The sequence below is a fragment of the Aythya fuligula genome, chromosome 22, assembly GCF_009819795.1.
Source record: "Aythya fuligula isolate bAytFul2 chromosome 22, bAytFul2.pri, whole genome shotgun sequence".
In the NCBI taxonomy this organism is placed as follows: domain Eukaryota; kingdom Metazoa; phylum Chordata; class Aves; order Anseriformes; family Anatidae; genus Aythya; species Aythya fuligula.
Window position 1 is genome coordinate 5,275,868 of NC_045580.1, and position 20,655 is coordinate 5,296,522.

At 47.8% G+C, this 20,655-nt stretch overlaps 1 protein-coding gene across 14 annotated transcripts in view; it reads left to right on the forward strand.

The window, feature by feature from the left end:
* Positions 1-20,655, forward strand: part of GRAMD1B (GRAM domain containing 1B) — a 96,027-nt gene that overhangs the window by 61,114 nt on the left and 14,258 nt on the right. For 10 of the 14 annotated variants that reach the window (XM_032201894.1, XM_032201897.1, XM_032201895.1 and 7 more), the window contains 11 exons: positions 3,673-3,693; positions 5,313-5,336; positions 12,735-12,819; positions 13,690-13,793; positions 13,949-14,044; positions 14,517-14,597; positions 16,951-17,066; positions 17,555-17,711; positions 18,502-18,691; positions 19,074-19,217; positions 20,042-20,160. In XM_032201894.1, coding sequence (XP_032057785.1) covers positions 3,673-3,693; positions 5,313-5,336; positions 12,735-12,819; positions 13,690-13,793; positions 13,949-14,044; positions 14,517-14,597; positions 16,951-17,066; positions 17,555-17,711; positions 18,502-18,691; positions 19,074-19,217; positions 20,042-20,160 — 1,137 coding nt within the window. Of the gene's footprint in view, positions 1-3,672; positions 3,694-5,312; positions 5,337-12,734; positions 12,820-13,689; positions 13,794-13,948; positions 14,045-14,516; positions 14,598-16,950; positions 17,067-17,497; positions 17,712-18,501; positions 18,692-19,073; positions 19,218-20,041; positions 20,161-20,655 lie in introns of all 14 variants that reach the window. The other 4 variants (XM_032201889.1, XM_032201893.1, XM_032201899.1 and 1 more) reach the window with 2 other exon arrangements.

The following is a 20,655-nucleotide window of genomic DNA, read 5'->3' on the forward strand; positions in this document are numbered from 1 at the left end:
AGGATCAAAGTTATTTGCTCTCAGTCGCATGTCTTTCAAGACTCATCCCACTATCTGTACCTAATAATGAGTGCTGAGGAGAAAATGTCAGGTTAGAGGAAAACAGGAATATTGATGTAGGCCCTGAAGATCGAGCAGTTTAGGTCAGGAGGGATCTCTGAAGCTCTCTAGTCCAACCTCGTGTTCAAAGTGGGGCTGATTTGGTAACATCAGGCTGCTCAGAATCTGCTTTAGTTGCATTTTGAAAACCTCCCCAGGTGGAGACTGCACAACCTTTCTGGGCCCCTGCTCCAGTGCTTAATCACTCTTGTTGTGAACAGGCTTTTTCCTTCTATCCAAATAGAATTTCCCTTACTGCAGCTTATGGCTGTTGCACCTTGTCCTTCCAGCGTGCAATTATGAGAAGAATTTGGCTGTCTTCTTATTTACCCCTCCTGCTGGGTGGTATAATCCCGTTTTAGGTAGTAGGTCATGAAATTCTGGTTGTTTTGGACTAAAGTTCAGAATTTGGGAATAAATTTCATGGATTTCTTTGAGTTACTGGGCTGTGAGGGTTCAGAAGCCAGCTGAATAGCATAGAGCCTAGACGTACATAGATCAGTAGAAAGGGCTCTGGAATTTGTTCAGAGCTCTGTGCCCTCACCCAGGTCTGTGCCTCTGTTTCCTTTGTTCCAAAAAGGACTAAGTGATGTCTCTAGAGTCCATGGCAAGTCATTCACTTGGCAAAATGTTTCTGTTCCTCCGGAAGCAGCAGTACGTAGGAGTGAGTTGTGATCCTGCTCCCAGGAATGCTAAAAGGTGGAAACTTCTGTTGGCATCAAGCTAGCAGGCTGAACTTCATATACGTGATCCGCTGCTTCCCATCTGCACTGTAAGGCTGTAATCTTCCAAAGAAATACATGCAAATGTAGGGTCGTTAACCTGCGAAGATTCAGAGGCAACACTACATTAATTAGAGGCTCAGAAAAAAGCCCCCATTTTTTTCCTTCCTCAAATTCTCCTAAGTTCTTCCTGGCTACAGCCACCATGTAGCTATGAACTCTGGTACCTGCTCCTATGGCATCATCTCTGACAGCCAGTGACATCTTTTCCACTTCTGTGTGCAACTCCCTTCCTCTGTTGCTCATTTATTTTATCTTTTCAGTTCTAATGTTTATGGTTTCTTTTTCCAGTATGACAGACTTAACCTGCTCAAAGTAAGAATGTTTTTCCTTTTTCTTTCTTTTTCCCCTCTGTTATACTATCTCTTGATTTTCACAGTTTGCATCCCTCTATATTCTGATGCTCAGTGATTTAAAAATAGAAAAAATTGAAGGCAGATTTAAGGAGTCAGATTTACACTGAGGCTTAGTTTTGCCCCTCTTTGGACTCTCTCTAGTATGTTCTACCTGCAAAGCATAGGGATTAGGAGGAGGGAACCTCCTCATGCTTAGAATACTTGGTGGAAGCAAAAGATGAGGGTTGGGTTATCAGTATGACTGTGTGAAAGGGGAATAAAGCCACAGAGAAGTCACACTTGGGGAAATTCAACTGTGCAGGGCAAAAGGAGTTACTGCAATTAATGTAAGCGAGGGGAATGAACTCCTGTTGCAGTGTGCTGACACCGCATGTGCACCCTGATTTAAAAGGCTCAGTAACAGCAGTGTTTTGTATATGCCAATTTTAGTTTGATTATGGATTTTTTTTTCCCCAGGAATTTTAGAGTTATGCATTTTTCTCATTAAGGCAGGCAGATGGCAAAACAAATCTGCAGGAAAATCACTCCATCTTAGATCCTGTGCTTCTGAGGACAAGGTGGTTTGTACGAGGACAAAGCTTAATTCCCCTGATTTTTTTAGTGTAGCCTGAATTGCATAAGGCCTTTTCCCATGTCCTGCTGGGAGAGAAGGATGAATTCAGCTGAACCATTTATGAATGGCGCCTATGGTGAAGTATGGAAATGTGTAGCCAGTAAGAAAATTCATCTGGTTGGTCAATGAGCCAGGTGTGTATTCAGTTCTTCAGTTCATATTCTTTTCCTAGGGACTGGGGAAAGGCCTTTGGGCTGTTGCTCTTTTTAACATCAACCTTTTGTATTCTGTACTGTGGCATATACCACGTTACTCTGTTTTTTTTTGTTAGAGACCAGTGCAGTGAACAGGATGCTGTCCCAAGTGGCAGAAATGCCCAAGGTGGCAAGGGGCCCTTTGGAAACGTTGGCTCTGTGAGTGGGATCCAGATGGCAGGGAATTCTGTATGGAACGGGACCTAGGGAGCACAGGAAACTGAAAGCAGGGAGGTTTAGGAAGAGAACAGTGTAGGCAAACCATGCCTTCGTAGGTATCTCTGGTCCAATCTGATCTCATTAACACTTTGTGCTTACTTTCCTATAGTAAGACATCCCAAATGTTGTTGGTCCTCTTGTGGGCTATCCCGGTGCAGCTGATTTCTGTGCTTCTGTGAATATGAACTTAGCTCTCTGCCTGAAACCTTCAAAGACTGCCATAAGTCAGAGAAATAAGTTCGTTTTCCTTCATGTTCTAGACGGGATGGGGTATAAAGCTGTGAGAAATACTCCCTCCAAGGTCAGAAGCAAGATGACTTCAAGGAAAGAAATGCAGTAAAACTTTGCTTCTGTCTTTGTCCATGGAACTGAACTCCCGCAGGTGTAACGCAGACATGCTGCTGGTCACGAGAGGGGGACAGGCACAGCTGCGTGGCTGCTGACACACAAAGTGCCTGACCATGAGCTCTGCCACTGACCACCGTTAATGGTGAAAGGCTACAGTGCCTCCAAGCCTCGTTGCTCTGAGGTTAATCCACCCTAAAATGGGGGATGCCTGTAATTTCTGTCAGCTCTGCTCTGTGTCCTGACACTGGAAAGCCAGCCTCGCTGGAGTGGGAGTGTGAAGCCTATTTCTTCCTCCCTCTGTGCTGATAAATCTCACCTCCAGCTGAAAATTGCCAAGTGCGACTTTCCAAGCTGAGCTAGCTTTTTCATACGCTCCAGTGTGACATGTGGCCTGCCCTCAAACCGTCTGAAATGCCATAATAAGGGCAAAAAATTACATGTGCAGAGGATGCAAAGCACTGTGCGCTGAAATTATGCAATAGTCTTTTTTTTTCTGTTCAGCTTTTCTAGCGATTTTCTTCGGCAATTTTCCTGTCTTTGTACGCGTCTCCCATTTAAAATTTAAAATAAAGTTTTGCCTGGTGGCTGTTGTGAGTAAAATTGTGTCTCTGCCTTCTGATAGTTCTTCGAGGGCTCATTTGCAGAGGGTACGTTCAAATCGGTGATTTTACACCCTAGCCAGCAGCCGTGGAAGAATAAAGCCTCTAAAAGAACCGGCTGGCACTGCTGATGGTTAGCTCCTCTGCTGCTAGCGGGCGCTGCTGCTCTGCAAAATGATTGCAGCGTGAGTTTGTGTGTGTGTGTGCGTGCATGCGGACATGCACACATTAGCCTGAACTGTTTCCTATTATAGACTCATGCTCCTGGATTTGTTCTTTGTTTCTGTGACTGGGAATAACTGTTGGGCTGCACTGTGAAATCCATTGAAATCTTCTGTTTAACCTCACTTTCACTTCGCTAATTATGCAAACCAGATTGGCCCTAGTTTCTCTGTCCGTCTTTCTTTTTGATCCTAAGATCTCTGTGCTAACTAATGCTTCTCTTTTATTTTGTCCTTACAGAAAAGCCAGAGTTGGTATAATGTAAGTACTCCAGTTTCTCTTGTCCCTGGGTGAAAATGGGCTGGGTGCCTGGGGGGGGAAGGTGCAAAGGGGCTTTGCAGTGGCAGTGGGGCATACTGGCCATTTCCCAAAAGAGGAGCTGGAAATGGCTCAGAACTGGCAAAGGAGGACTGACATCCTGAGGGAAAGGGTGCCAGCGGTAGGGAGCAAAAGCTTTGTCTGTGCAGTCGCTCTTCTGATGATCTCTACATCCTGTACCTTCCAGTTTCCTGGCAGAGTTGGTCTTGATGTGAAGTGAAATAGCTGCCACCATGCAAACCCTTTGCATCTCTCAGGGTGGTGTGGGGTGAGAGAGGAATTATTTTCTGTTGATCTCACAGAAACGCAAACCATCGCCTGCTTCTGCCTTCATCTTATTTTTGTTCTGCAAGCACAAGGGGCAGTGGTTAGGCACAAAGCTGGCAGTTTGCGAGTTTCCACAATTGGTGCCACCTTTGCATGGTCGAACCCCACCCCTGAAGTGCTTTGAAGCAGATACGAGCAGCACGGTGGCTTTGTAGCCAAATGCAGCAGCCTTTCCACGTTCAGCAGTGGTTCCTACCTTCCTGCAGTGAGCACCAGGCATAAGAACCAGTGATTTTAGCAGATACAGCGTGCTCAGATTTGACAGAGGCGTGAGAGGCACACTTATTTGCTGTACATAACCAGCACGGGGATGTTTCACTCTCTCTGCCTTGTCTCAGAAGCCGTGGCTGGCGTAGGTAGCATGCTGTGCAGCCGTGGCAGCCTGCCGGAGCTCTGGCTGGATGTGCTGGCTGGGGAACCCGTATCAGGTGCTGCAGATCCGTGGCTCTCTGCGGTAACACTGCCTCAGGTTTGGCTGGGATCATGGCTCTGAAGGACAGCACAGAGATGTCAGAGAGGGGCTGTGACAGAGCACGCTCTTTCTTTGTTACCGTTGAAGGAGGAGGTGCATTTTTCTCACTTTTCTGCACCTTTCACTGCTTAGTAATTACTAACCCTGGTAAGCTTGCTGTGTCTCTGAGGTGAAATCCCCTTCGATGATTACTTAAGGTGTTAAATGCAGCTGGGTTGATGGATGAATCCTTTGTGCTCTCGGTAGGAAACAGACAGGCCTCCCTCAAAAAGAGAAGGGAATTTAATAAGGCTGGAGAGGAGGGGGAGAGAAGTGGGAACAGAAAACAGCTGTCCTCTTGGCAGGGACATCAGTGCAGAGCTCCCTTTGTTGTGGGGGAAGAGCCAAGTGGGATAATCAGATCGAGAGCTAGCTAGCAGCAAGGACAGGGGAAGATCTCAGACGCAGATGGAGGCAGGGAGGCAGTGGCACGAGGAATGAAGCATAGCCCACGGTGGCCCGAGGTGGTGGAGCAGTGGCAGTTTGAGGAACCGTGGGGTGAGGCACTTTGGGCACGTAGGCACCCCAAACCGGCGTGTGAAGCCCGTGGCCATGGCTGAATGTGACTTCTGCTATCGCACAAGAGCTGATGGAGGCGGTAGCTGCCGAGATCCATTCCCTGCTGCATGGTGCTTCTCTGTGGTCTGCTTCTGTGGGTCTCGTGTGTTTGTATCCTCTCTATCTTATCTTTCTGTTCTCTTGTTTTTCCTCCATATATTTTCAGCATGAGAGACAGTACATCCGGAGAGTAAGCACTGGCTGCATTTTTTGTGGTTTCCCCCCACAATTATTTTCCTTTAGAAAGCAAAACAAAACACGTTCTAGTTAGTAGAGATGGTCTGGCCAGATAAAAGCAGCAATGTGGAAACACGGATGGGCTGCAAACTGCAGGAAGGCATTCAATCCAATTGCTAGTATTAACATCAAAAATTTGCTAATGTGTCTCCTTGATCGACTTTCTCTTTTTTTTGCCAGCTCCTTCAGGCAGGATTTTTCTGGCACTTGGACCATGCTGACTCCTTTATTTCTTACCCCACTGCGAGCAGCTGTAGAAATGAATCTGTGGAGGCTCCCCCTTCATGAGGCCTTGCAGTTTCATTTTACCCATTTCCCCTCACTATCATTTTACATAAACTTCTCTATGCGTGCAGCAAACGCTCCACAATTGTTCTTTGTGTCTCTTTGGCAGCCCTGGGTGCCAGGCACTGTGCAACACAAAACAAAAATATAGTCGTTGCCTCAAAGAGCACATGGCCCTCAAAGCTCCCAAGAGCATCAGTGGTCAGAATGCCAGTTTTCTAAAATAACTTCAGTTTTTGCTGCTTTTAACTGGTCTTTTTGTCCTTGTAGCCCTATATCCCTCTTTGGCAGTTGGAAGCCTTCCTTCTCTCCCCCTTGATTCCTTACTCTCTACTTTTTCCTTCCGATGTTACCGACTTCTCCATCCTTGTGTGTTCTCCTCTTGATCCTAGCAGTGCTTTTTAGGATTGGCATCCCTACCAGACTGACAAGTGGGAGAAAGGGAGTGAACCAAGGTCATGGCTTGATTTGGCAAGAGTCCTGCCCTTTCATGGTCTTGGTGCGTTCTCTTCTTGGCTCTCCAGAGGAAGAGTGCAAGATGGTCGGGTGCACAGTGAGCATTAGAAAACAACACCAGAATAAATATGCTCAACCTTACGGGGTTAGCTTTGTGTTTGTGCCCTTATGGTGGAAAAGCAAACATCACTGGGCTGGCTGGGTTCACTAGCAGTGGAAAGGAAAAGTCTCCTGAGGTGTTTTTTGTGCCTTTGGTGAGGAATAGCAGACAGGGAGCCTCTGGCTTGAAGAACTGCTTTTCTTACGGATTAAACCCCAGTTTGTTGGTCAGCTCTGGTTTCAGCCCCACTCATCTGTGCTCATCCATCAGGACGCAGTTTAAGTGTGTCTGCATTGGAGTTGTGTGTCTGCATGTTGAATTACTGTTAATTGGTTTATTATTTTTAAAGGAATAGAGCTCATAAGCAAGTTTTCTCTTTAATTTTGTTTACTAAATTACTTATTTTGAAGACCTGATGTGCTTAGAGATGGGGAATTTGTGTATCACTCCCCTGGTGACGTGAAGGATGAGGTTGCACTGGCTCTGTGGGATACAAGAACTCCGCAAATTGGTAGAAGGAATTCCTCACCCTGCAGAAGTCAATAAAATGAGAGACAAATTGGAGACATTTTGGTGCCAAAGAAGAAAAAGCATCTCTTTTGCCCTTCTCTTTCTTGCTGGGCTCTGGGTGAAGGGCCTCATGTTTGAGCATGGAGGAGCTCCTGGGTTTCATGTCCTGAGGTCAGCGCCAGTCGAGGCCCTGAGCCCAGCAAATCTGCCAGGATTTTTTTCTGCCTGCTTCTCTGTCAGCTGGACTGGTGATCCTTCTGCTTCCCTGACTGTTCCTAAATCAGGCTGTGCATCTCTGATTTTCCACGGCATTTCTAGCTGCCACTCTCTAGCAAGGGTTACTGCTGTGCTGGGAGCTGCCATGCCTCAGGAGAATCTGCAGAGCATGCTCCCAGGAAAGAGAGTAAGAGGCTTTTGAAAAGTTAGAGCAAAAGCAGTTGGCGCTGGGGAAGATGTGAAATTTGTGTCTGTCCATGAGGTTTTCAGTTTAATATTTAGGTCCCAAGGTCAGCCCTCCTCTGTACTCCTTTCCTTTGTGTTTATCTGCTTGCAGTCCTTTCACCTGCCTTCTCTTTTGGAACTGTGCTTCATTTTTTTTTCTTCTTACAGCTTTCCCCTCTACCTGACCCGAGCCTCCACCTCTTCACCCATGTCCAGTACAGTTCCAGAATGGTTAGTGGAAAAAAAAATAGAGTGAGAAGACAGTAATTGCCTCTTTCAGGTGTTCTTAAATACTACCAAAGACCTTTACTGCCCTGGTTAGTCCGAAAAGCTCAGCAGCAGGACGGTTCTGTCTGCTTGTCTTTGGGAGAGCAAAGTCTGCACCGAGGATTGCACTGAGTGGGTCAAAGCCCCAACAGAAGCCCTGCACCTGCAGTTCTGCAAACAAAGGCTGTGCACACAGGGCAGCTTTCCCAGCAGTGGATCCAGGGAAGGCCTCGGCTGAGCCATGCACAAACCCAAGCAGTCAGCTTCAGGTATCACTGCTCGGAGTATTTCCCTCTGTCCACAGATCTGCAGGCTCTCCCTGGCTGTAGTGCTGGAGCTGCGTGCTGTATGTCACCGTTTGCAAAGTGAGTGGGAGAACATGCTCAGTGAATACAGTAATACTGCACAGAAGCTTTTTTTCATAGAGGAAAGCAGTAGTATAATTTCCAAGCCATAGGAGAATCAGAGCCAGAGAAGGCAGAAAAGAGGCAGAAAGCCTTTCGGAGCACAAAGGAGGGATGTGGTCTCCTGTGGAAATGCCCTTTCTGGAGCTGAGCGCTGTCTGTATCCCCTGTAACTTTCGAACTCTCTAAGCAATTTCAGCTTGCAGAGCTGAACGTCTCAAAAATAAATCTGGTCAGATTTGCATTTTGGTAGGTAGCTGTGTAAAGGAGAGAGCCCTGGCCCTGGGAGAGCTGCAGCAAACGTGCATTAGGAGGTGGCTGAAGGCCTTTCTTTGTGAAGCTTTTTAAGCAGCACTTGCAGCTTCTTAACAACATCAAATGATCATGAGACTGAGCACTGTCAGAAACAAGCCTTTGATGTCTTGGTGTGCTGTCTTCTTTCCTTGCAGCACCCTCTTGGAGACCTCATAGATGCCAGCGCGAGGGGGGAATCTCAGCTGTTGGAATGAGTAAAATAACCCGGATTAAGACAAAGAGAGGGAAATGAAGCACTGTTTTAGGGAAAACACCAGAAACATCTTCCCAAGAGGTGGCAGCCTGAGTCTGACTCAGCACCAGCAATCTTATAATGGGGTTTATTGCAGAAACCCAGGCCTGAGGATGACGTAGTGAGGTGCTGAATGAGCTGCCTTACTCTGAATCAGTGCTCTCAGCTTTCCAGTGCCAGTAACCATTTTGTCAAGCTGTTCCTGGAGCAGTGTAACTCCTTGACTTTCAGGTGTTTTTCACAGGCAGCTCCCCCCGGGGTTTCCATGATGTCAGGCGTATCGATTACTGGCCTGGCACGCCTGCTGTGGTGGAGCGGCACTAAATTAGAGATGAACTTCTGGTGCACCCTCATGGGATGATGAATTCAAATTCACTCTACCACAAACTGCCAGTGATTGCTTTGAAGCTTCTCCCTCTGGTGTTAATTCACTTTTAAAAGAAAGGAAAAAAAAGAAAAAAAAAAAGGGAAGGAAGTCCCCAGCGACCCGACCAGATTTGGAAGAGATGCCGTGGGACAGGTGGCCAGTTGCTTTGCTGGCATCAATCAGCACAGCAGTCCTGCTGTCAGTGGGGTCTAAACTCTCCCACACAAGCAAGGCATGTATCCTGCTCTTTCCATTACTTCTGCTCTGTCCAGAGGCAATGCAAGTCCTCCACAAAGGCTTAGGAGCAAGTCATCAGTCACGCAGATCAGTTAAGGTTTCCCTTCCTGGTTTTCTCCCTGCCTCCTTAATCTACCTGTGTTCTGTGCCACGTGCTGTGCCAGACTGTGCCTTCCTCAGCTGTTGTGTAGTCAGGCTTCCCTGTCCTGTCCCATCCCCCAGCAGCAGCTGCTTCAGATTTCCTCCCAGAGGATTTTTCAGCATATTACCAGTGAGTCGTGGCCCTGGCAAGGTCACACTCTTCTCCCCATTCCCCCCCGAAAACTCGCCTCCGCCCGTCGCAGTGCCATCCTGTCCCGTCCCTCTCTGTTTGCAGTAGGGTTAATGTTTGCTGTCACCACCTCCGGGTTCGTCTTCCGATCGCTCGTGCCATTCAGATCTGCACCGGGAGAGGTGGGTGGCTGCGGAGACTGAGAAACATCCTGGCGGGATTTTTTTGGAAGCGATCCCATGCGGAGTTTCCAGCGAGAAAGGCCATTCAGTAAAACAACACAGGTGCCTCGCAGCTGTCTGCAGTGCTAATACCTTGTCCCTCCTGGGCTGCAGAAGTTGCTTTGCTCTCCCTTCACCTGGGGGTGCTGGGTGAGTGCAGGCAGATGCGAGGAGCGATGCCTTCATGGTGCACCTGAGCAGCTTGATGGTCCTCCCTGCACCCAGTGGCCGTGCCCTCGCAGGGTTTTGTGTGGTTGGAAACATCTGCGAGCCCAGTTTGTTAGGAAGAACTCGGATTTTTCATCAGTATGCTTGCGTCTGGTTCTCACAGCTCAGCATTGTGGCTGAGCAGAGCTGCATGGCGTGGGCTTTTCCTCTGCATTTCCACCCTTGAGCAGAGATGGAGAGCGTGGGGATGGAGGGCAGAGGGATTCAGGGAGCTGTGCTCCAGGCAGTCTTCCCGAGACCTGCAGGGAGTTTACTGGAGCCTGCAGGAGCCCTTGCTCATCCTTTCCAAAGTGACCTGGCTGAACCTAGAAAGCCGCATGCTTTTTTGGGGGGGCGCAGGAGCAGCTGAGCCCTAACATTTCTTAACTCCGTGGGTCTCGCAGGGCTGATTCATCACAGCTCTGTTCTTTTGGCTGGTCCCTCCTTAGCCCAGCTCCCCTCGCGCCGCCCCCACTGCAGTGTCCAGCAGCTCTCCACGACAGGAAACATCTGCTGGAGGCTGAGCCTGGGTTACTGCAGGGCATTGGCCGGCAGAGCTCCCCTCTACAGTAACTGGAAGCATGTGCGAGGCACTTTGGTATCCCCTCGCCTGCTCCTTCCACGAGAAACCTCCCCAAAGACCAAAGCTGCCTTTCCGAGCAGAGGGACGAGAGGAGAGAGCCTGAGGCAGGCACAAGAATAAGAATCGCCGCTTTTCTGCTTTCGAAGCAGGGAGAAAACACCAGCAGCTGAAGGCTCTGAGCTGTTTGGTGTCCTGTTACTGTGGGGTGCTGGCCATCAGACCTGTGCTGGGTGCTCGCTCGCAGTCCTGGCCACCAGAGCTGGCTCAGGAGTCACAGACGCCTTGCACAACCTGCCTGGGACCGCTCGGGCTGTTGGTGCTTTTGCAGCCCTTTTTCAGAGGATACCCGCAGCAAGAATTGGGTGAGACTGGAGCAGAGCACAAACGCTGCCCGCCAGCACGCTTATCCTCATGAGCCACTTGGAAAAAGTCCTCCCCAGGGCGAGTCCCCTCTCAGAGCTGCAGAGGCCGCTAGGGCAGACGACCTGAACGTGAGCAGGGAAGCAGGGGAAGGCACACGAACTCCTGCCAAGCTGCTGTATCTCTTTCGACTTTGAATCTAAACAAGAAGCAGTGACAGCAGGAAGAGGAAAAGCAGTCTGCCTGGGAACACAGGGAGCTGTGGGAGCACGGAGGGGACGCTATGGATCCCTTGCCGGAGTGCGAGGCTCTCTGGGATCTTGTGCTGCATCAGGAGCTCTCAAGTCTGCTCTCGGACCTGGACGGGCTTGTCGACTTGCCCCAGGAGTATGTCAGCAGTGGATCAGATGAAATTCTAGCTGTGAGTGTTGCTAAACTGAGCTGTTTTTCACTGTAACAGAAGTTCTGGTGCTAAGCAGAAGCGTCTGTTGTAGTGCAAGCTTTGGACGGGTCAGAACATTCCAGGCTGTGGGGAAGGGAGCGGAGCAGGGCTCCCCATGAAGACAGAACTGTTAATTCTGGTCTGTAACGCGTTAAACCCAGAGCTCAGAGCTGATTATAATCTCTATTCCTCCCTCTTTTCCCATCCTCTCCACTTGTCCCAGAAAATATTGGGCTTAGGCTCTTACTGGAGCCCGTCTCTGGCCAAGGCTTTTTCCAGATATTCAGGCTAGAAGTTTGGTAAATGGAATGATACTTCTGTCACTTGCTGCTTTGTAGATTTTATTCGTAATCAAGACACCTTCCTGTGGGCCCACAGGACTGAAACAAATATCTGACATACTAAGATGTTAAAATTATTGTTTCTAGTTAATTAGTTCATTGAAACAATGTGTGGAAGAGGGAATGCTTCTTCTGGGGGAGTAGGATGGGGGTGTCGGTGCTTCTTTCCTTTCTCTGACAGCATTTGGCAGTTCTGTAAGGCTAATAACCTTCACCTTCCTCCTATCCCTTCAGCACTCCCCCCCAGTTTCTCAACCAGAAACTACCTTCTGTAGTCACGTTCATTTGGGGGCCCCTTGCTGGGAGGCTCCGGTGTGTGCCCACTGTTCTGCATTGGGAGAGTTGTGTTGTGCAGCTGCTAGAGGTAGGAAGGGGCTGTTGAGAGGAAAGTGAGATACAGAGGGAAGAGCTTGTCCCCCAGGTTGCTCTGCCTTCCCTACGTTTGTGGGAGAAAGAGCAGGAGAGATCAGAGGAGAGACACGGGCCTCCTGAAATTGTACCTGCCTCTCTTTCAGTCAGTTCTGAAGTTTTGGCTATTCTGAGCGGCTGTCAGCACGTGTGTGGCATGCAGGAGGTGGCCTTTGGCTAGAACTGTCGGTCCTGGGACAGAGTCATGTTAAAGTTTAGTAAACAGCAGAGAGAAGCCAGCTCCTGATCTCCCTCCAGCCAACAGCACGGTTTTGTTTGATGCCTTCCGTGAGGCCAGGTGTCTGCAGAATAAACACAAAACACGGTCAAGTCCCTGTGTGAGCCTCTTCTGCGCCCCACAGAGGTGTTGCCCCTACACCAGCAGGTAGCTGTGGGTTCCCTGACTGCCAGGTGGAGCACTCGATGGGGAGAGGAGAGGGCATGACTATGTGATTCCTGAGCTGACAGTGATTGTTTGAGCTGCCCTGGCAGGGCTGCAGCTACACTGAAGCACTTATGGCCTGGGGTTGCGATGCTGTTCCTGGAGAGCTGAGGAGTGGCAGCTAGCTGAGGAATTGCAGACAGGGCGTGCATCATACCTGTGACCGCAGCAAAAGGGATTTTCTCTGCACCCTCAGCTTCCACGCAGTTCTGCACTGCAGACAAAGGCATAGGCCTTCTGCTCTGTGCATACTCTTCCAAGTCAGGTTCTCCTCTTCCTCTCACTTAATGCACTAAATCCCAGATCCTCGCACCTGTGCCTGCTGTGATGGGAGCTCCTGGCCTCGTGCTTTGTAAGTGCATCTGATCCCCCTTCTCCTTACCTAGGTGTTCCTGCTTTCCCACTCCGTTTCTCTCTACTCATGCCTGCCCCTCTCTTTAACAGGCGCTCTGTTATTTGCAGGTGTTGAGTCCAACCTACAAACAACGGAATGAAGATTTCAGGAAACTCTTCAAGCATCTTCCCGACACGGAGCGTCTCATTGTAGGTAAGGACTGTCCTCTTGTGCCATGCTCTTCCCATGGTTTTGGGAGGAAATGCAGCACACATACATGCAGCTTTTTCCTCTCCTAAGAGATTGTCACCAAGGAACAAGCCCACTGTCTCTTTCCTGTGCACAGACCATCCCCCTCCTCACTGTTTCTAATGGGTTTAGTTTGTTTTACTTCAGGGAGAGCACAGCTGACCAGTATCAGCTACAGCCTTGTCTCCTCCTGACTCGAGGTGTATGTTTTCCTCCGCAGTGCTCCCCAAACCCATTAGTGTTTGAGCTCTTCCCTCAGTTGGACAGGGTTGCCTGTCTCAACACGCATGGCCCTGAGCTTTCCTTTTTCAAGCTCCTTTGTACACCCCTGATGCTCCCTACTCATGAGTCTTCCTGTATTCATCTAGGCTTTGGCCTTGCAGCTAATTAGCAATTGCCCACTGCATCGCATCTGTTCTTCTAATGTAACTGGTGATCTCATACCATGTCTTACACTGCTGCAATATGCACAGACTAGCAGAGGACTAGAAATTGTTGAGTAGACTTAAATTGGGAGAGAAATGAGCGATGCAACTAGAAGGTGAGAAGGAAAACCCAGGTTAAAATCTGGAGATAGAATGCTACTGAATGACCAGCTAACAAGGCAAGATGGTTTTGCCTCTGAGAGAGATTGTCTGTGGCATGCCCCTGGGAGAAACCATAACCTAGTGGGCAGGACAGCAGCTATAGCCCAGTTCCTTCTGGCTCACAGTCCTTTCTGCAGGATTGTGTCAGGTAATTTCTTCTCTTGGTGCTGCTGCTTATCCTCACATTTAGGCTGCCTTGTCTTCTCACCGTGATGCTCCTTAATTACGATGTGTTGTTCACCCACAGATTACTCATGTGCACTACAAAGAGACATTCTCCTGCAGGGCCGCCTCTACCTCTCTGAAAACTGGATCTGCTTTTACAGCAACATCTTCCGCTGGGAGACATTGGTAAGGCTCTCCGACTGGTACACGGAGCATGTGTTCTACGTCAGTATATTTGCTGACAACTTTAAAAGCACTCTTTCCATCGTCTTTCTCACCAGTGTCTCTCATTACCTGCTTTCTTTTTCTGCCTTCCCCTCTCTGCATGGCTCTGACTGTAGCTGACAGTTCGCTTGAAGGATATCTGCTCGATGACCAAGGAAAAAACAGCACGGCTCATTCCTAATGCCATCCAAGTTTGCACTGACACTGAAAAGGTACATCCTTGAAGCCTGCACTTTGTGGGTGTCAGGGGAAAGGGAGTGTTAACACCACCTCCATGGGAGTTTTCCAAACTGACTGCTTGTGGTATGTGGGGCCTGGGAGAAAGCACTAATGGAAAAGGGTTGGGTGCAGAGCTTCTGCAGACCTTGGGCTTGAGCTGAGTCGGGAACTCATGTAGCTTGTGTGTGGGCATGGAGGAAGTAGAAGATCTGGGTTATGTAGTAGCACACAGCTAACTGAGCTGTTTCTGTGCTCAGACCAGCTTCGTGGGTTGAGAGGTGCTCAGCCTCGCCATGAAGTCTCCATGGACTTCAGTCTGTGCCCAGGAGCTGAGCAGCAGTGCTGTGTGCCTTGCTCAGTCTCTCTGTGTGCTGTTTCTGGAAAATGATCCAAGCAGCTGTGCCTCTTCATCCCTTTGATGGGCCTTTTCTGAACTGATTTTTCTCTCCATCTCTTCCCATTCAGCACTTTTTTACTTCCTTTGGGGCTCGAGACAGGACGTACATGATGATGTTCAGACTCTGGCAGAACGCTCTCCTTGACAAGGTACAGAGACCAGCATCTCAGTGTTAGGGGGGGATGGAAGGGAGGTGGTGGATTTATGCAGAAGCACAATACCTGTGACTAATGTAAATGCATAAAAAAAAATGTAGGGGTAGTAACTATGTGTTTAGGTGGAACAGATACATAGCTGCAGGTGCAAATCTCTCTTTTTGCATGGAGTTCTGTCTACCCGCAGACACATCTTGCATGCACACTAGATGTCTCTTTGCCTCTGCTGAGGTGTGGAAGCAATTAGGAAGGAGATTTTTCAGGTCTGTAATGCAAGTGAAACAGCCCAGAGGAAAGAAGTTCAAAATGCAACAGAAATAGCTCACTGCACTGGCAAAGTTCTTAGGAAGTCTGTTCTTCAGCAGTGTAGAGTTCAAGATAGGGCAGGAGAGAAGCATGTGTTCAGCACATCCCAAAACCAAACAAGAGTGATAGTGGGTGTAGGGTGCATTGGGTAAAGGCTCAGTAGGTTGGATTTTAAAATAAAGCAGAGATATGCACTTGCTGTGTCAAAGACCCCGTATATCCTATATTTGGTTCTGGGTATCTGTTCCAATGTCCAGTGAGTATTTCTGGCCTCACTCCAGGAATAAGACTCACGAACTGATCGTACAGGGCTGTCAGCAGATGTTCAGGGCTTGAGTTCATACCATACGGGGATACTGAAGTAGTCAAGTGCCAGAACACCCCGTCCTGAAATTGGGGTAGTATTTAGTAGGCAAAAGGATCAAATTGCATTGGGCAGCTCATGTTGCTGTCAGATGCTGTAATTTAACTGGCCCTTTGAAGTTTATCACAAAATTCAGTGCCCTTGGTTTCAAGGTCATGGCAAACAGGAACTAAGATTTGGAGTGATAAAAGCAGAAAACACTGAGAGAGCTCGTTTGCCAAATGAAGGAACCACGCCTGGCAGGAGGGAGGCAGAAGGAACCTAGTGTGTTTTTTCTGCTGAGATGCGAAGTAAAGAGAGTGTATGGGGGAAGAAGGTAAAACAGCTGGATATGTTTCTGAATTAAAGTTTCTCATCTAAGTGTTTTCCATCCTTTTGACTGCTAGTTTTAGGAGCTAGATGAAAAATTTCCTGCCTTAACACGTACAGTAACCATGGGAAGAAGTTTACGCCAGCAAAAAAAAAACAAAGTTCACTAGGTTTATTTTCCCTCCTTACCAAGAAATCTTCGTCATTGATCATAAGTTTCTCGTGGGTAAAAATCCACCTCCTTTCATCCATGCAGCACACACTTAAATCACGAGTTCACCGACCCATTTCTTGAGGGCTCCAGAATGCAGTCATGTGGGAGTCAACAGACCTGCATTGTGAAAAGCTGGGCTTTTGTGAAAGGTCTTGATAATTCATTTATTCTTTTTAACTGGAGATACAATACAGTCTTTTCCTAGTAGTAACCCTTCTTGATTTTAAACTGCAGCAGGAAATATTCGTCTTTGTTGCTGTTTTAGATAATTTTCCCAGCAAGTGTAATCTTTAGGTAGTAATCTTCCACCATTTAAACAAGGGTGGAAGGGAATAAAACTCAAAATGTGTTGGGGTTTGGTGTGGTAGTAGAGACATTAAATTGAGACAGCAGAAAACACACGTGGAGGAAAACACAGATTTATTGCTTACATTTTTACATGCGCAGCGCTGTAGTGGTGGGAGATCTCATTTCTTGTGCTACTCTCAGTGTAGCCTCCTGTTGGCTTCCTGGCAGTGTCTTCAGTAACCTGAGCTTGTGACCTGGAAAAATAACAAAGTCAGATTTTAGGGCAGGACCTGAGCTGGCAGTGAAGGCTTGCTTGGCAAAAGGGCCTCTTACTACTTGATCAGGGCAATCCGTGCCAACTTGGCGTAACTGTATTAAGACATAAGCGTATGCCTGCAGCCCGTGGGGCTGACCAGCCTCTCAGTAACACTCAGTCCACCTTGTGGCATTGCTGGAATTCAGAAGAAGTGAGTCAATCAAAAAGTTCTCGCCTCCCATCAACAAGATGTGTCAGAACCTCTCGCTTCTGCTTTCAGGGCAAGAAATGTAATATCCCTGACAGTCATAATTCCAGATTGAGAAAGAAATAATGGGCTGATGGCAATCACAATGCCAGCGTTTTGGGGTTTGACTCACACTGAGGAAAAACTGCTGCAGGGCGGAGGAAAAAAGTCATCACAATCCTCAGTGCTGTTCACTTCCATTGCCTACTGCAGAAGTCAAACATGAAAATGGTTTAGGCAATACTGAATTAACACTTTCAGGGTGAGATCCAGTGTAAGTGTGAAGTGTGGCATATTCGTTACCTTTTAGTCTTCTCAGGTGAAAATGTACCCATGTACCCTGTGCTCTGTTCACTCTTTTAGCCTCTCTGTCCAAAGGAGCTCTGGCACTTTGTCCACCAGTGTTATGGGAACGAGCTAGGTCTGACCAGCGATGATGAAGATTACGTGCCTCCTGATGACGACTTCAACACAATGGGGTGAGTGAGGAGGAGTGAAATCTGCTTGTGATGAAGAAAAGATGGCCTCAGGAGAGCAAGAGTCCTTATATATTGGCATACCTCAAACTGCAATTTGTTCCCGGTGAGAGATTTTGGGTTCTGGGCAAATATTTGGCCTTAGGGATTAAGGGCTAAAAAGCTGAAAGTGTACCATTTCCTCATGGAAATCAGTAAGAACCGAAATGGTTGCCTCTCTACTTGCTGAAGTAGATGAGTGATTCTGTAAATGCCCAAGTGCCCTATTCACTGGGCCAGTCAGCATGTTACGTGGTCAACAAGTGCTGATGCTTGCCAGTCTATGTATAAACACTTGAAAAGTTTGGGCTTGATCTCCCTTGCACTGAGCCGTTTCTGATTCCGGTCAGACTGGAAACCGCATAGAAATATTCTTACTTGCTCTGTGTGTCCAGCTGTAGCTGTACTGAGAGGGGTAAACATAAAAACGTGTGTTCTCTGTGGCGTCTCAGCTACTGTGAAGAAATCCCTGTGGAAGAGAATGAAGTCAATGACAGCTCCTCAAAGAGCAGCATGGAGGCCAAGCCAGAAGCTAGCCCTCAGCTGCCAAAGAAATCTGTCACTGCCAGCACGTTGACATCTACAGGAAGCAGTGAAGCACCAGCCTCGGTAAGTGTCCTTCCTCCACTGCAGTGGCATCTGGAATCCTTTTCACAGGGATTTCGCTGGCAGGGCTTGAATGTACAAGGTGACTGCCCTACAGCTCCTCTTCCACGGCAGCTGACCATGGTCCTCGTGTTAGTAATGTTTGAGGGCATGGCATTTGTCAAAGGAAAAGTAAGTAAAACATGCCTGACCTAAAAGTCAGTGTATTAGGATTCTCAGCAGCAAGGGTATTTTCCCATGTGCAGTTTTAGATTAAAAGAAATGGAGCACTGAAGATAAAGGGGTTATAATTCCTCCTCTGGCTCCAGTCATTCCCTAGGAAGCAGTGTGCACTTTCATGGTACTGTGGCAGAGCAGACCTCATTGAAATATAACTTGAACTCAGATTTTCCTATCTGTTTGGAAAAATCTGTTTGGAATTTTAAAAAGCTGTTTGGAAATTTTAAAAAGCTGTTTGGAAAACCAACCTAGTGTTTGGTTTTGTACAGTGTTTTTGTCTGGGACAAAACCTTTATTGTTTGTGTGCTTGTCTGAACAAACAAAAAGCCTTGCATATGTCCCAAGCTAGAATTCTGTATATATACATTTTTGAGAGGAAGTGGTCTAATGTGTCCATATGTTTTCCAAATACTGTATGGTAAGCTTCCACCTCTCCATTATTTAATTTCCAGTCATGTTGATGCCAGATGTTCAAAGGTATGAAAACTGGCCCACGGATGGAAATAGTTTTCAGAAATAACCACCAGTTTCTAGGTGCTGGTCTTGCCCTCATTATGTTCTGTCCTTGCTGCAGTTTGATGGGGTGCTACCAGAAGAGGAGGAGGCAGTAGCAGAGAGTCCTGTGGAAAAAGACCTCGGCATTGCAAATATCATGGGAGAGAAGATAGAGATCATTGCTCCCGTGAACTCCCCTTCCCTGGACTTCAATGACAATGAAGACATTCCCACGGAGCTCAGCGACTCGTCTGAGACCCATGATGAAGGTGTGCAGGGAGGAACCCCTTCCATTGGTGTCATGTTTTGCCCCGTCTCTTTCAGTGAGGGTATGGGGCAGCAAATACTGAATTCTTTTTCTGGATCTTAAGAGTTCAGAAGATGCAAAGAATTCTTGGCCTGGGCTGCAGAAAGTGAATTTGTGGGATATTTGGAAGGCTGTCCCTAAAGTAATGTCATGTATTAATTACCCTACCTGATGTTCCAGCTATTGTGCTGGGATCAGTGGTGGGAAAGGGATAGAAGCACTTCCTTTGGGATCCTCTTCACAAAGTAAAATACTGTAAAATACTGTCCTGGACTGTAAAAGAACAGTCTGGGAGGTTGGCACAGAGAATCATGCCTGGGGCTTGTGGGCCTGTTTCCCCACAGGTGAAGTCCAGGCCTTTTACGAGGATTTGAATGGCCGTCAGTACGTGAACGAAGTGTTCAACTTCAGCGTGGACAAACTGTACGACTTGCTTTTCACGGACTCTCAGTTCCAGAGAGACTTCATGGAACAGCGTCGGTTCTCTGGTAAGCTGCCGTGGCAAAGCCCAGTCCCTGACGGAGGCTGTGTTCCCTGCAGGGCACAGAGCAGGGCTCAGCTCCTAGTTCTTGAGCACATACAAGCCTTGGAGGTGTGACTTTGGATGACGATAGAGGGGTTGGGTAATGTTGTGAGGTCTTGGGACCACACCTACCTGTACTGACAGTAATCAACAGCAGGTAGAACCACCCTTGTTTGGCTATCGGGGTGTATTTTTTAAGAGCCCCATGTAAGTTTGTGGAAGAATCAGATTCTCTATCTTTTTCTTAACATCAGCTAAGGCCTGATCTTGTGTTCAAGGCTTAACATTCTGTGGGAAAAGCTCTTCTAGCTCTACTCCAGACACTGGCAAAGGCTGTGTAGTTCATGATGCAAAGAGTTCCTGGGCATCCTGCAGTCCTCCTTTCCCTGTAACTGCAGGTTTGCAAAAGGAGTGATGGCCTCAGCCTCCATCCCTTTCCATATACTGAGAGAGGGGAAAATTCTCCCCACATTTCTAATTCCTCAGGCACACCTCAGTCTGAAGCCATACTACAATGAGGCTCTCTACAGCTGCTCTGCTGCCACCAAAAAAACAGCCTCAGGCAGAGATACTCCCATCACATCTTGGCAGAGGATGCACCTCATCCCTGCAGTGACCATGTTTAGTACAGGAGACCTTTCCTTCACACTCAGTTGAACTCTAGCACTTGTGCAGCCAAGCTCTCTAGAGGGAAGGAAATACTCTCCTCAGCTTGGTTTTGCTTTTACTAGGGAACTGACCTGAGGTTGCTTTAAGTTACTTTGATAGAATATTGTTTTCTCCACTCAGATATTATCTTTCATCCTTGGAAGAAGGAGGAAAATGGCAATCAGACCAGAGTGATCCTCTATACCATTACCCTCACCAACCCCTTGGCCCCAAAAACTGCCACTGTCACTGAGACGCAGGTATGTGAAAGGGCAGCAGGGGTATGCTTTGTAGGAACAGGTCTGTGGTTTGCTTTCTTGTCTTGAGCTTGCTGCTCTTCATGTTCTTCATGTCTTCATTTTTTTAAAGAAATGACTGACGTAGTCTTATGGTATTTAGAATCAGAGTAATTCAGTCCAGAAAGCACCTCTGCTCAAAGCGGGCTCAGCTCTCATTTTAGATTGGGTTGCTCTCTGGCAAGCCACACTTTAGTTCAGTGAGAAGAGGTCCCGCAGAATCGGTCCTCGTGTGACAGTGTAACTGCGTTATCTGAGACAAAAAACTGGGAACTAACTCCTTGAGTAGGCTTGCCCAGAAAGCCAGTTTTTTAAGGAGAAATTGCAGAGATGGGGCTTGGGCATGGGCACAGTCTCCTGTTTGTGGTAGAGCTGTTTTTGTGAAGTGCTAGTGAAGGTGCCTAACTATCAAAGCCTTGTTCCAACCAGCCTAACAGTTGTCTTGCATGCTTTTTTCTA